This window comes from Calonectris borealis, chromosome 21, assembly GCF_964195595.1.
Source record: "Calonectris borealis chromosome 21, bCalBor7.hap1.2, whole genome shotgun sequence".
NCBI classification, from domain to species: Eukaryota; Metazoa; Chordata; class Aves; order Procellariiformes; family Procellariidae; genus Calonectris; species Calonectris borealis.
In genome coordinates this window covers 6,656,819-6,671,064 of record NC_134332.1, presented here as the reverse complement: position 1 = coordinate 6,671,064, position 14,246 = coordinate 6,656,819, and the positions used below count along the sequence as shown (strand labels likewise).

The 14,246-nt window shown below is 42.3% G+C and overlaps 1 protein-coding gene and 1 long non-coding RNA gene across 8 annotated transcripts in view; one reads left to right on the top strand and one right to left on the bottom strand.

Annotated features, from left to right (window-relative positions):
* PNPLA7 (patatin like domain 7, lysophospholipase) overlaps positions 1-14,246 on the top strand; it is a 117,425-nt gene that overhangs the window by 70,017 nt on the left and 33,162 nt on the right. For all 7 annotated transcript variants that reach the window (XR_012676760.1, XM_075170488.1, XM_075170489.1 and 4 more), the window contains 4 exons: positions 1,734-1,797; positions 2,312-2,480; positions 3,628-3,810; positions 4,417-4,535. Coding sequence is in view for 6 of the 7 variants with exons in the window: in XM_075170488.1 (XP_075026589.1) it covers positions 1,734-1,797; positions 2,312-2,480; positions 3,628-3,810; positions 4,417-4,535 (535 nt within the window). In the remaining variant the exon portion in view is untranslated. The remainder of the gene's footprint in view (positions 1-1,733; positions 1,798-2,311; positions 2,481-3,627; positions 3,811-4,416; positions 4,536-14,246) is intronic.
* Positions 2,477-3,645, bottom strand: LOC142091368 (uncharacterized). The gene is made up of 3 exons (XR_012676761.1): positions 3,588-3,645; positions 2,956-3,158; positions 2,477-2,836 (listed from the first exon to the last, which is right to left on the bottom strand). It is a non-coding gene; the product is annotated as an uncharacterized LOC142091368 (long non-coding RNA).

Sequence of the window (14,246 nt, the reverse complement as noted above, 5' to 3'; positions counted from 1 at the left end):
AATGTCAGGAGTATTTCTTCTGGGAGACCTCTCTTAATCCCATTACCTCATCCAGAGCTGTGCTAGCCCAACTGTTTGTGAGGCTGAATGGTGAACCAGATCAAAGAATCTACACTCTCAAAATATTAAGTGGTAAAAACCCCCACGAGCACTGGGTCTGTTCCCTGCAAACAGGCGGTTCAATGAGCACAAACGGAGGAGCAGCACAGATGCAGGAGTGAAGGGCAGGTTAAACCAGTTCAGGTCTTGACATGATTATGAACTAATTCCCTCTGCTTTGGACTTGTTCCTTTCATGGGAACCAACTACCATAAACTTTATTGGAGGATGAGGAAATTAAATTGTACTCTCAAGTCATCCTCCTTTCTGTGCTTTCTTACCAGCTTTTACTTTTTATCTTTTGGTCTCCACTTACGGGATATTTTTGTCCATTTTTGTTTGCTCTTCCTTCATTGGCAGTGTAACAAAGAGCAAACATTATTTGGATGTTTGAAAATACAAGATGAAAAATCATACTTTTGAGTTTTTTTAGTCTAACACTAAAGTATGTTAAAACAGAGTGAAGTCTTTGAAGGAGGAATTGAGCATTGTGGGGTAAATGGGTGGGCCCTGAAGGTCAGGATGGCCAGCTCCAGGTACTGTACTTGTGGGTTTTGCTTTTTGAGCTATAAAAGTGTGAAATTGCGACCTTTTACCATGTTGTTCATTTGTGGTTCCTTGATTTTTACTAAACACATTAAGCCATGCTGTTTTATTAAAGCCTTGAGAGACCTCACATAATTAAGTGTTTTGTTATTTCGTACATAAATTTCAGTTCTTTTATTAATGAAAAAATGAAGGATTACATTATGAAAACTTTAATACAAAGCGACTGCTCTTTTATGTTTTGTAAATGTGAATTTCCCTCTCAATATGAGACAGATAATCTTTTCTTTAGGTATGAGGTTAATCCCTTAAGTTTTCTTTGCTTTTTTGTATTTAGCTGCAGTTATTCTGCAACCTCCACCACATATGGCAGGTATTGCTGATTAGCAATTAGAATTGCTAATAAGAAAAATAAACTAAAGTGCCTGCAAGAAACTTTATGTGCACCAAAATTCATCTCAGATACAATGTTGTTGCCAGATGTGTGCGTATACCTATCTCTACAGTGGAAGTAGCGTGAATCGGACTGTGCCCTGCAGATATGGAAGTCTCTTTCTCCTTGGGGTTGGTAGTGGTATAGGTTCCTGAATAAGTAGTAGTACCACTATAGAGAGCTTTAGGATTCATCTGGGGAGTTGGTTCAGTGCAGGATGAACAACTTCTGTACTTCAATAGGTTCGTGAAATAGCTTTTTTTCTTTGAAACCAGATTCCTGGGCTTTCTATGGTTGCAAAAGGTACGTGGTATTCTGAACGTTGTGTTTGTGAAAATGCAGCTGCAGCAGAAACTGTCATCCTACATGACACTGAGGAACGCGATAAAAGAGAGCTGGTAGGTTGCCACTAATGCAGCAACAGAGCTCTGGGAATATGGAGAATGGGAAGATGTTGCTGTACATAAGCGTGAAAATTTTTGTGAAGGCTTTGTGCTGGCTCTTTCTTCTACAACAGCTCTGGTCAATGCACAGCTCCATCATGATCTTCAAAGCAAATTCACAGAACTGCATTTGTTATAGCTACATTTTCTCAATACAGTTTGTCAGGAGCTGAATGGCAGGTGTTCACACGTGAAACTTCTCGTTCTTCCAGGTCCTGCTTTGCTGCTCACCAGTGATAACATCAAACAGCGACTTGGTTCTGCCGCGCTGGATAGGTACCTGCCCTCATTATTACTTATGAAAAAATGCAGAAGGATACTGTGCTGGTCTGTATATAAATATACAGTGTTTGGGAATAAAATCCTGTGTTCTAATACATATTGTGCTTTCTCATCAAGGTATTTGAGACAACAATGTTTTGAGAGTATTTAGTTCAAATGTGGGTGTTTTTTTTCCATACTTACTTTCTCAGTTGTGAAATTGGAAAAGCTGAATTGCTCCAAGTGGGTATTTGCCCTCATTCTTAGGGGTGCCATGGAAGTCTTACTGAAGTTAGGCATCACTGCATCCTCTTTCCTCTGTGTATATATCTAATGGTATAAATAATGGAGAAATAAAGAAAACATGAGCCTTGAAATGTGGGCAGATAAGGTTCTTAGACTGGACGAGCAAGAGATGCAGGTCTCTGACGCCCTTCGGATTTTGTGCTTGACATGTAAGATTTCTGTCTACATTAGGAGTTATGATATAAACCCCTTTGAATTTGGTTTTTTTCTTTTCTGTCCCCAGTATCCGTGAATACCGACTAACTAGCTGGCTGGGACAGCAGGAGGATATTCACCGTATCGTACTCTACCAGGCAGACAGCACCCTTACTCCCTGGACTCAGCGCTGCATCCGGCAGGCTGACTGCATCTTGATCGTCGGACTGGGAGACCAGGAGCCTACTGTTGGAGAGGTGTGGAAATAGCTGCTTCTCATATTTGCAGTCTTAACAGTCCAGATCGAAGAAGGTTGTTTCATACTCATGAATTTTCCTGGGTTTAATACCCAGTGAAGCATAAATAATGAAATATTCCTGAGAAACGTGTATTATAAATAGAAAAAGAATTGAATGACGATCCTCTGAAACGGCAAGTCTTACGTAGAAGTATTTCCAGCTAAGTTCTTATCCTCTGAAGAGTCGTTTTGGCCAGTGGTAACTCAAAAGTCAAATTGCTTTGAAGCTTTGCATTTCTGTCCAGAATTTCTTTGCGGGATATCCAGATAGAGAGAGAAATTCTTTTCTGCCTGGGTGGAATTCATGGTGTGTGCCTAGGAAAAAATAGATAAATAATTGTATTGTATGAATAATTTAATATATTTTATTACAGCTTGTAAGCTGTATTTTTTTTCCCCCTTGCTCTCTATTTTTATTTTTGATATTTTATTACCGAAGTTGTTTGTCCAGGCACATAAATTGTGCAAGAATGAGGTCACAAGTGGGTTTTTTAGGATTGTGAAGTGCTGAGTCTGACCTCCAGAGAGCCTGGGACTGGTACCATCTGCAGCGTTCTTGTGTGTCACTTTGTGTTGGTTCTTCATGACTATATGTGGGAGGCAGGAAGCACAGTAAAACCCAGTCACCATCAGTTGCCTAAAACAACCAAAAAAAAATAAGGAATGCAAGGAGTAAAAAGCGATCTGATTGGAAGTGAAAGAACAAAACATGCTGAACATTTTTAGGCTTAAGTATGACTTGGGAAGCAATCTCATTTTGCATGAACAGTGTGTGTCTGTGCTGTGCATTTAATGGTTTATGTTTTAGGTGAAAAGCATTCATTTTTAAGTAGTCAGATTTGAGTCCTTGTCTGACTTTGAGTTCTGTGTGCCACGTAAGCCCACAGCTAACAGCGTAGTTGTCTAAATCAATCTTGTTTGAGGGTTCTTAGTGTGCATAGTTGCCTGCAGATTCAGATAGGAATAGGGGTCAGATGTGTGTGTATATATATGTGTGTGTGTGTATATATAGATATGTATTTCACAATACAGTATTCTGTTAAACTGGTACTGGAGCAGTAAATACCTGACGCCCCCATTCCTTTGGTGCGTATAATGTGCTGTAGCTGGAGAGGATGCTGGAGAACACCGCGGTCCGAGCCCAGAAGCAGCTCATCCTGCTCCATAAGGAGGATGGGCCTCTCCCTTCCCGAACTGTGGAATGGCTCAACATGCGGAGCTGGTGTTCTGCTCATCTTCATCTCCGCTGTCCACGCAGAGTCTTTTCCAAAAGAAGCCTGCCCAAGCTGGTAAGAGATTCCTGCTTTGGTGGCTGGTCCTTTAGCTGTAGTACCTTACTTGCATTCCATGCATCAAAGGTAATCTGATATAATGTTATTACATGATATTCTGATGTGCAACTGACTGTTACACAGATAGCGTTCTCTTAAATCTGTTTTGCCTGAATTTACTATAGGAAACATAGCGATAAGGGGCTTATCTTCCATATCTTCTCTATGGATGCATACTTGGCTTGGCTGAAGACAGTAAAATACAATCTCAAAGTCATATTGATAGGTGTGTACATGTGGTAGAGTCCTTTTCATTGGGATGATCCCCATACTCGTGAAAATCATGCTAAAGGTAAAGCAGAGGCAGACTTGGGATGCTTCCCAGTAACTTCAAATCTTTGTCAAGAAAAAGAAATAGCTACAAAGAAAATACTGTACTACGATGAAATTCTCCCAGCTGCTATGAAAGTATGAGAGATGCATATGATCCCTAGAACTGTTTGGGTAGTTCATTAACCCTCTTTTCGCTTGAAGAACAGCTATCCACTTTTTAACAGTATCTTGTTGGCTGGTAGTGTAGGCTCTGTGCCTTTAGAATTACCATCTTCTGCCTCTCTTCTGCAGATAGAGATGTACGAACGCGTATGCCAGAAACCACCAGACCGTCACTCTGACTTTTCTCGCCTGGCTCGTGTTCTGACTGGAAACGCCATTGCGCTGGTCCTTGGGGGCGGAGGAGCAAGGTAGGTGGCTTGTCCAGGGCACGCTGGTGCACTGCTACCAGATCCTAGAGCACCACTGTCACTGGGCTGCGACAGATTCTCCAGGCTAACAGGCATCCTGTAAAATTAGCACTGTTCTGTAAGCCGCATTTGGGGAAGACACTGGGGAGTTGCTTTTCGTATGCAAACTTAACCTGCTGTGTGGATTTGTGCTTGGATTTCTGCAGAAGGAACACGAGTGTTTCTGACCTCTTGAGACCTCTCATAAGTTGGGCTTAATACCAGGACATGACCAGGGCACTAAATATGACTCTTCTTTCTTTTGTTGGCCTACATTATGGATTTTTTTTTTTTCCCCTATGGATTCTTATGTTAGAAAATGGCTCACAATATTTCAAAGGCCCCCAAAGCTCTTCAAAGCTTGCGCAGCAAGAGGAATAATGTCCTCTAATGGACAAATGTTCTCTTCTTTATAATCACTCAAAACCCCAGGTACCAATACACTTCTGACAGCCTTATTTTACAGAAAGATTGTATTTTTGCAGACATGGGGGCAAGGTGTGTGCTGAACACTCTATTAGAATTCCATCTGAATTCCTGGTGAGCTTTGGAAATAAATTATTACTGATATTTTTCTTTGGAATCCCTTTTTACTTTGAGAATTTTATGTTGAGACAGAATTTAGTAGCCCTTTGTCTCAAGAGAGCACCGTCTTTGTTGTCTTCATCACCGTGTTCTTGAAGCCTTTCTTTAAAACAGTGCTTTGAAATACTGCTCTCAAAAATAAAAAATATAATGTGCATATAGTCTGTCTATTTAAAGCCATGGAAATATCACATTTTTGTCTTTGGGCCAGTGCGTGCTTTGGGGGGAGCATTTCCTACGGTAAAGGTTAGAGCTCCTTTGTGACAGCTTGTTAAGATTAGTCACTTGATGCTGAGACAGCCTTTGCTTTGCCTGTTTCTGTGAGTGTCTGCAAAGATACCTTTATCCTGCTTGCTTTCACAGTTTCCTCACCTAAGATGATTTCAGTATTTCATTTCTGAGATAAACACTATCCTGTAGAGACACAAAGTAAAGCAGAGGAGGGGAGCTGCTACTTAATCTGGGTATCTCAGGAGGCTTCTAATCCACTGATGCAAAGCACTCCTGGTGGTGTTTTTTTTTGTTACAAGCTATCTGATATCTCTGTTTTTACTGAAGCCTGTATCATGCTAAAATATGTGCACTTCTATATTTCTGGCAGCACATTTTGCTCATTCCTTTCCTTTCTTCCTTCTGTAAACACTGCTGTAATTTTTGCCAAACTATTTATTTTTTTGTTCTACTACTTAATTTGCACGCTACCACCTGCTGGTTTTCAAGAGCAGAGGTAAGAAAGAGCAGGATTATTGAGCCTGTTTGTTGGTCCTGTGTTGTCCTCCTCCGCAAATCCGCACCGCTGCACTGCTGTTGTGTTGACTTCAGGATTTCTGGATGCGCACCACCCATTCAGCCATGTGAACGTGTCCCATTAGCCATTAATTTGCTCATTTCTGCAATATGGAGGACTTTAAGAGGATTAAATGGCAGAATGGATAAATATGATGATTTCTTCTTTCTCTGAAACCCTATTTATATCATGGTCTAAAATGCTTTTTCTGGGGGTTCAGGCTGGCGTGTGGATGGTGTCAGCATTGCGCTTCCAGTGGAAAGGTGCTTGTATGCTATTTCTGTAATTGAATTGTCATTAAATTGTGGTTAGGCGAAAGATTGGTTGTGAAGTAAGAATATAATTAAAACTCTGGGGAAAACATGAAGTTACTCTGAACTCTGTAAAAATCTGCCTTTGGAAGGTGCACAGGTCAAAGTAAGTTCTTAGGTCCCTATCTCTACTAACAAGGGAACTTCAAGAGATTATGCAGGGGGTACCTAAAAACATCCTGTGATTAAAGCCCATTCTGGCTAAAAACATCTTGATGGGTCGCTGCACAGACTCTTGATAGTTAACGTAGCTTTGGGATAATATACTACACAAACCTCCTACCTTGTTCTAGAAGCATGAATCATACTGGTCACAAAAAACAGAGAGAGCTAATAGTTACAGGGTGCTGGCTGGTTGTTATTTCTGTTAAAGATATTGTGTTCTATGACTCCAATAATATCCATTATTTAGGTGTTATTTTGGGAATGTTTGTCTGGCTTCCCAGTGACAGTTAGTTTGGGAGGTTTTACCAGAGCAGCTTCCTAGTAATTATCTTTGTGGTTTGTCATGACAAAAGGCGCATAGGAACTAAAGGTTTTCTTTCTCTGGTGAGTATAAAAATAAAACAAATCGAAGTGATACAGTCCTAAAATTACAGTGTTTTGCTTTTGTTAAGTGCTAACTTAATTTCAGTTATAAACATTGTGGAGTTTGAGGGAAGGAAAGGGGATTTGCGTTTAGAAAAATAATACCTTTGAAATGCAGTTACAAGAATAATGACACATCAAACCCTGCGACAAGGGCACAAACCCTCCCATAAATCGTGCTCATGACCTTTAGCCATCCCACGCACAGCCCACCCTTTCTTTGGTTTTCTATAGTTGTCTTAGTAAAGCTGTTTGAAAACTGAAATTTATGGGGAGTAAATAATTAATACAGAAGTATCTGGGAATCCCTAGGGCTTTGGAAAAAAAAAAACGGATCATGCTGTTTCAGAAGACTGACTTAAGCAAAATTGTGATGACAAGCTTTGTTGACTGTAATGTCATTATTCTAGGAGTGAATTTGGTCCAACGTGCCTATTCCACATAGGCACAATGGGAAAATACAAAGCGTTAGCCCTCTTCCAGTTTGGTTATTTTGATGAGAAGCTGTATTTGCAGTAACGCGCATGATACAGATACATGATGTGCCTAAGATATGCTTGTTAAGAAGGAAAGAGCTATTGTTAAAAGAAGTTACTTGCCTTTTTTGGATGCGCTATGTAAAATAAGGCATAATAATCAGCTGCACGTTCATGCTGGGAATGAACGCAGGTGGTGCCAGAGACCCTTACCAGCGGGTACTCGTGGAGTCTGCACCATCTCCCTGCTACGTGACGCACGGGTGGACGGGGCTCTGCAGCACACTGTGCCCTTTCCTTCAGGCAGAGCTTTTAACCCTTCCCTGAGGAGCTGCTGTTGAAGGATATTTGTAGATATTTCATCAGGGCATCTTTTCTTTTCTCATTTTTCCATTTAGTTTTTTCCTCTAGCTTATTATTTCACCTCAGCTCTGGATATGTTAAGTAGTTTTTTTCCACAGCGCTTTCATGCTGACTCTAAGGATTTGACTCAGGCTCACGCCTTTTCATTTTGGGCAGTTGGCCTGCTTCATCAATTTGTTCCTTCTGCCTTTTCTTCTTTATTTTCAGCTCTGGTCCTTTGAAAAGGGAGGATAAAAGCAGCAGCGTAGGAGAAGCAAGTTATGCCTTTCTTGTTACGGAGATATTTGTGTCTGATGAGCCCACTTGTTGCCTTGTCTGTCTGCCTGTGCTCCTGAAGCCTGTGCCATACGCAGGGCGTTCACACTCTGTGCTTTTAGAGAAGGCCAAATGTGCAGGTCCATCTACCCCCTGGTCACTTGTTGACTCACTGCTGCGCTGAGCCTGACTTGGGTCTCTGTGCTCCTTAAAGCCTGGCTTTATCTTCCGATTTGATGGCTTTACCCAAGGATGAAAAGACTAGAAGAGTGCCCAAGAGGTAGAACTCATAATTATTCTACTCTCAGGAAATCACATTTGCCTTCTGCACCCTCGGTGTTTGACTCCAAGACCACTGATAGCACGAGGAATGAAACAAGGAGGTTTTACTGTCGCTGCATCCATTACGTTTGGCTGCAACTCCAGTTCATTCAGGCAAGTCTGAGTAAAAACCTGCTTATCAGTCTTGCTTACCTTCTCTGCCACCAAACACCGATCCCTTGGCACTGCTGTTCATCCAGAAGGTGCAAAGACAGAATTGGTTTATGCTTAGTCTGCACTGGGACAAAGACTTGCAGCTTATGAGTAATCCCTAGCATAGTCAGGTTGGGCAAAACCGCATTCTGCAGTTGGAAAGAACCGAGAGACATACAGCTCAGGTTGTCCTATATACGTGGGTCAAGCAAGGAGAAGGTAGGGCACGCCCACACCCACTGTAGGATGTGGTGGATGCACACGTGCATCTCCCAGTGCAGGTACAAGGAACCCTTATTTGAAGGCTGGGTCTAATGTGACAGCACGTTGAGAGATTTCCCAGCTGTCACTGTGCCCCTTCGTGTTTCTGAGCAATCATGGTAGAGAAGGATTGATGAAAAGCTCCCAACATAACATAAGGAAAAACTTGAAACAGTCATTTTGAGAACTTTAGAAGATCATATTCCTTTTCTGAATGTTAATGCATGCTTTTAGCATGCAAGTTTGGCTAGGAGGTGAGGAGCCCTTGCATATGAACAAACCCTATAGTGCTCCCCCTGCTCCATCTTGTTTAAAAAGGAATTGAATTTGGGTATTGATGACCTGGCCTATCCATGGAAAACACTTGAAAGCAAGTATATGCTGTGCTGTAAGATACTGTATTCCTACCATAGTGTCTTTGCCCATCACTCTCCTCTGGGGCCGAGAGCCTTCTGGGGAGCTCCCAACTGCCTTTAGCAGCCGAAGGGACGTGTCGCTGATGTTCCATGGCCTTAACGCAGTACTTGAATTACAGTCTCAGCAATTAAGTGGTATCAGACTTGGCATAAGTGCAGAGGCTGAATTTGCAGTATGCTCATGTGAGGAGTCAGAAATGATTAATGAAGATACTAGTACGTTTTAGGGTTTGTTTTGTTTTCCTGTCTCGTTTGTTATTCTAACTTGGAGAGGAGCCTTAAAATGTACAAAAATCTTGTGGTCTCATCCCAGGTGAGGGCAAGCTGATTCTTCATTCTGTCTTTTTCCCATGATAATTGAGGACAGGAGGTGTTTTGTGGTTACCCTGTTATTTAGTTGTTTGATGCTTCCTACTTAATTGGATTTTGCCATCTTAACTCTGAGAAACTTTTGCTTCTTCATTGGACGATGCAGATCTTCAGTGTTTGGCAAGAGGATACACTGCAGGCAACAGAAATTATGCTTTCACCTCCTGTGAAATTCTCATCAGCTTTTTTCTGAGAGAAGCTATGAAGTCACTGTTTTCTTTCCCTTGCTTGAATTGGTTAAGGAAAAGTTGACAAGCTGCCAAAATTAATGGATATGCAAATCCTCAGCAGCATAACATGGTAACGCAACAGTTGGACTTACTGGGGCAATGTGCTGCAAGGAAGGGATGTTAGAAATAAAACCTTTTCTTTTGGGGGGCTGTCGTTAGCTCTACCAAAGACCAAGGTCAAACGCCAGCACAGGAAGGTCTGATTTCCAGTGCTGCTGCCGTGGAGGAGAGCATTGGAGCTGCAGCTGTGCAAGTTATGTAGTGACTGAGATCCCTTCTGGACTGTCATCTTTTGCTCCATAGTCCACAAAAGCAGAGAGAAGCATGTCTGTTCCCTGAAAATAGGAAAGACTGCACAGAAGATGTCTAAGCTTAGTGAGTCTTCTAGGGCGTAATAAAAGTGAAGGCTCCTAAGTCAGGACTGAGGTTTGGACACCATGGGGTAGAGCAGGTTGGCTGGTAGTGCAGTGGTGGAGCTGACATCTCATAGCCCAGCTTTCAGTGTGTGATGAAATTTGAGGTGGAAACGATGTTCCAATGACGAAGTGCTGTCCTTGGGATGGACGGTTTGCTTACATGGTGCAGACAATGCACTTCCCATGCTGTAGCTTCTTTTCCTGCGATGCAGGTGATAGCAGCGTTATGGTTATGAAACCCTGATGTTCAGTCTTGGGCAATAACAGAATCTCCTGGGGAGACTGCGTGAAGTTTTATGGTGCAGGTGCTTTGGATTCAGTTCCAGCAGTTAAGGAAGATTAATTCTTATTCCTCAACTAAGACAGATAACTAATGATATGAGGCTTTTTACTTCTATCAGTAGGCGACGTGTATGCGTGGATGTTGTCTTAAACTACCACTGCAGAGCTGCAGTACTTGAAATGGAGATGGTGGGCTCGTAAGATCAATTACTGTACCTCAAATACAGGGTAGTAACTGCAAACATGAGGGGAGTTGCTTTTTTAACTGTTAAACTTGACCGCAAGCACCCAGGCAATGTGCTGGTAAAAGAATGTGTGGCGGGAGAGGGAAGGAATTGGCTGCCTGAATTCAGAAGCTACCTCCAGAGGCGTGCACTGAAAATACTGTCATAAAGAACACAAAGCAGTGTTTTTTCCCTATGGGATCCGAAACATACTCAATATAGAGATTACAGAAGGGATGAAAGAAAATCCCATGGGAATTTCCTGGACTCTTCTTGTTCCTCACAGTAAATGTCTTTCAGCTCCTTTGCTGGGTTCAAAACTTTGCATAGACTGAGTCTAATGAGGGGCACCCCAAGGTATGAGGGATAGGGATCTGTGGAGCCCAAATGTGCTGGTTTTACCAGTTCCTTGTGCTGGAGAATAAAAGTAATGCTCATCTTGAGATCTTGCTTAATGATGTCTTCTCCATGCTTCCATTCCTATCTAGTTCATATATAATCTATTTATCCTTTTTCTTTTTCCACCTGGCCATGTCTCTGTTACTCTGTAGGTCTCCGTTTTCCCTTTCTGACACATCCAAGCCCTAAGATTACCCAGTTTCTTCACACCCTTTTCATTCCACTGTCATTCCTGCTTGTCTTCTTTATATCCGTCCATTAGTTCCTTTCTCAGTCTTTGCTTTCAAGTCCTCTCTCAAAGGACCTATTGCAAAAAATGTAGTTTGCCAACTGCTTCTACCATACCGGGGGGTGTCTTTACTTCTCAACTTAACAGAAATGCTCTTGGCTTTGAATTAATTCTTAGATCATGCAGCGAGCTTCAGTGTGAGCTTCACACTGCGTTTTGCAAATAGATTATTGATAGCAATGTTTAAGGTTGTTCTCAGTGGCTTATAATGGAGTACAGGTATCCCCTTCATTTGTTATCTCTATCTCACAGTGCTTAAAATTCACAGTAAATGGAGGACTGACAGCTTGAAAAATGTGTAAAAACTAGATTCTAATTCTTTGCAGTATTCAAAAAACATAGTCTGTTAAAACACTTGTTCTGAAGTAAATTATGAAACAAAATTCTTGCTGAAACAATCTGACCTTGGCTAGGATAGTTCTGAAAGAGCAGTAACAGCCTCTCCGAGGTGCTCGTGGTGTCATGAGTTACTGCAACTATTGAGGGTTAAATCACTGAAGTGAGGAATGGGCAGGCAGGATTTCACTTCGCTGGTGTTCAGCTCCTGATGTTGCATGGGCTTGAGCAAATGGCTTAAAAGCTTATAACTTGTGTTCTCCTTTTGTAAAACGAGGCATTTGCCATCTCAGCTTTGGCATCTGTGCAGGTCACCCTTTATAAATTGCTCTGAAGCACTTAAATGGAAGAGAAGTATAAACCATTACCACTAGGAATTGTTTGGGGTTCTAGGAAGGTATTGTTATCTCTAAGTGTGTATGGATTTGTGCTCTCGTCTCATGGGTTGGATGTGTCTGGGGAATTTGCTTGAAACCTGCTATCCAGCCCAATTAGTATTATAAAGTTAACTCTTTATTCCAGTGCGCAGTGGCTGAGGAATAACCAGGCTGCTGGTAACCCTGTTTGTGTTGTCTGGGTACAGTGCCAAGACATGGTCAGCATTTTTGCAGGGGCTGCTGAGATTTGAGAGTACCCTTGCCTGTTTTGGGCAGCAGAGATCCCACACAAGCAAACCCTGTAGTCCCTGGCCAATTCTGGGCAGCGCCAGCTCTGGTGTCTTCTCCCACAGTGCAGAGATGCTGTGGGAGAGGGGCTCTGATGGAAGCCAACAGGTTCCTGCGTAGCTGCCTCTGAAACGGAGTCTGTAGGATGTGCCGGGTCCTAATCAGCTGGGGGGTGTGCGTTTGGTTTCCTGGTATCGTGGGAAGGTTAATGGCTGGACGTGGTGATGTGTGATCTCGTGGAGCTAATGTCCTCAGGCAGGTAAGCAGCCTTGGTGGTGTGGAGAGCGGCGGTCAGCGGTGCTGGGCTCTGCTTGAGTTTGGCCAAGATCCCTGTCTCCAGCTTGGTTTCTGGCAGTCCTGTTAGGAGCCAGTCTGGCTCAGATTGGGTCCTTCTGCACTCAGTTCACGCTGTTCCCTAATTTCTACTTATGCAAGATCAGAATGAGGATTTTTTGCAATTTCTGTTTTTTCCTTTTCTCTCCCCCTGATACGGTCAGGCAGCATCCATGAAATTCATGCTTCATTTCCAATTGCTTGCTCAAGATACTGAGATGGCATGTAAGGACTCTGCTTTCCTTTTCTATAGCAAGACAGGTCTTGAAGTATGCACCGCTAAAAGGATCCCATTCCTCATCCTGATATTGCTGTAAAGGGCGTCAGGAAATGGAACTGAAATATGAAAGAAACTTGAAAAATGCTTCTTCTCTTCTTTTAAATGGAAGAATGAATCTTACCATCCAGCATCTGCAGTCTGTCAGTGGCCACTAACAGCTGATGAAGCAAGATTTCTGCAGTATGGAAGTATCAAAATGATACAGAAGAGGCTGAATCTGCTTTGTGTCATGATATTTTGAAATATCCTTCCTCCAGTTCCCTTTCTTCAAAGTAATCCCTTTGTACACCAGGCCAAATCTGTCTTTTGACATTTGGAAGGGCAGAAAGTTGGCAGCCCCGAGGTTAATCCTCGTGACCTTTGCATTAGTCAGCCTGCAGTCTTCCCCCTCCTTCACGTACGGTTAGCTTGCTGCTGTGGTAGGTGTATTTCAGAGGAAGGGAAGCTATTTGATGACCTGTAATACGTTTTTGTGTGTGTAGATAGATATCTGTATCTCAGTGCACAGTGGAGTTCTAATTTTTCTTTATTATATCCCTTTTTGAAGCTCAGATTGATGTGTGGGGGCTTCAGAGCTTGTGATTATTCATAGAGGTGTTTGGAGAAGTGGCCTGTGCCCTGCGTGTTTGTGCTTTTGTCATGAGAAGAGCATCCATTGCCACGTGCGGATAAACGAGACCGAAATCTGAATTCCAGTGTCAGCCACGCAGTCAGGCTTCTGGATTCCCTGTGTCTTTCAAAAAGCAGATTTGATTTCAGGGCAATATCCAGGAGCTAAAATAACAGAGAAGAGTCTAAACACTTTATCCTTAAAGATAAAATTACACCTTTGACTTGGTGTTTTACTTTTGGTGCAGTTTTGTAGAGGCTGAAGGAGAAAGATAAGCAATGTGGGCTCTTCCTTGGAAAAGATGATAACTTATGTTGGATACCTAATTTGAGTCTTATCCAGGTCAGCCCTAGAGTATATTGTTTGAACAAACAAAACGCAAGTCCTAAAAATAAAATGGTAAGTTCTGAGTATTTGCTTTTGTTGAGAAAACCTCATGAGACATGGCTGTGAACTTGTACTGAAGGCCTCAGAGTTTCTGTTTGCAAATGGTTGGTAACAGACTGCAGCGTAATTGCTCCTAAGAGGCTTTGCTTTGTTTTCTTCAGGGACGGACCATCTTGTGTATTGCCCGAGAGCTCAGCCATATTAATCGTGTTTATGCATCAGTTCAAAATTCTGCCTCAGAGTGCGGTTGTCTTAAACAGAGAGAGAACCATGTGGCTATTACCAGATCTGAATGTTAATTGCTCGGTGAGTTGTGTTGGGTCATCACATGCACAT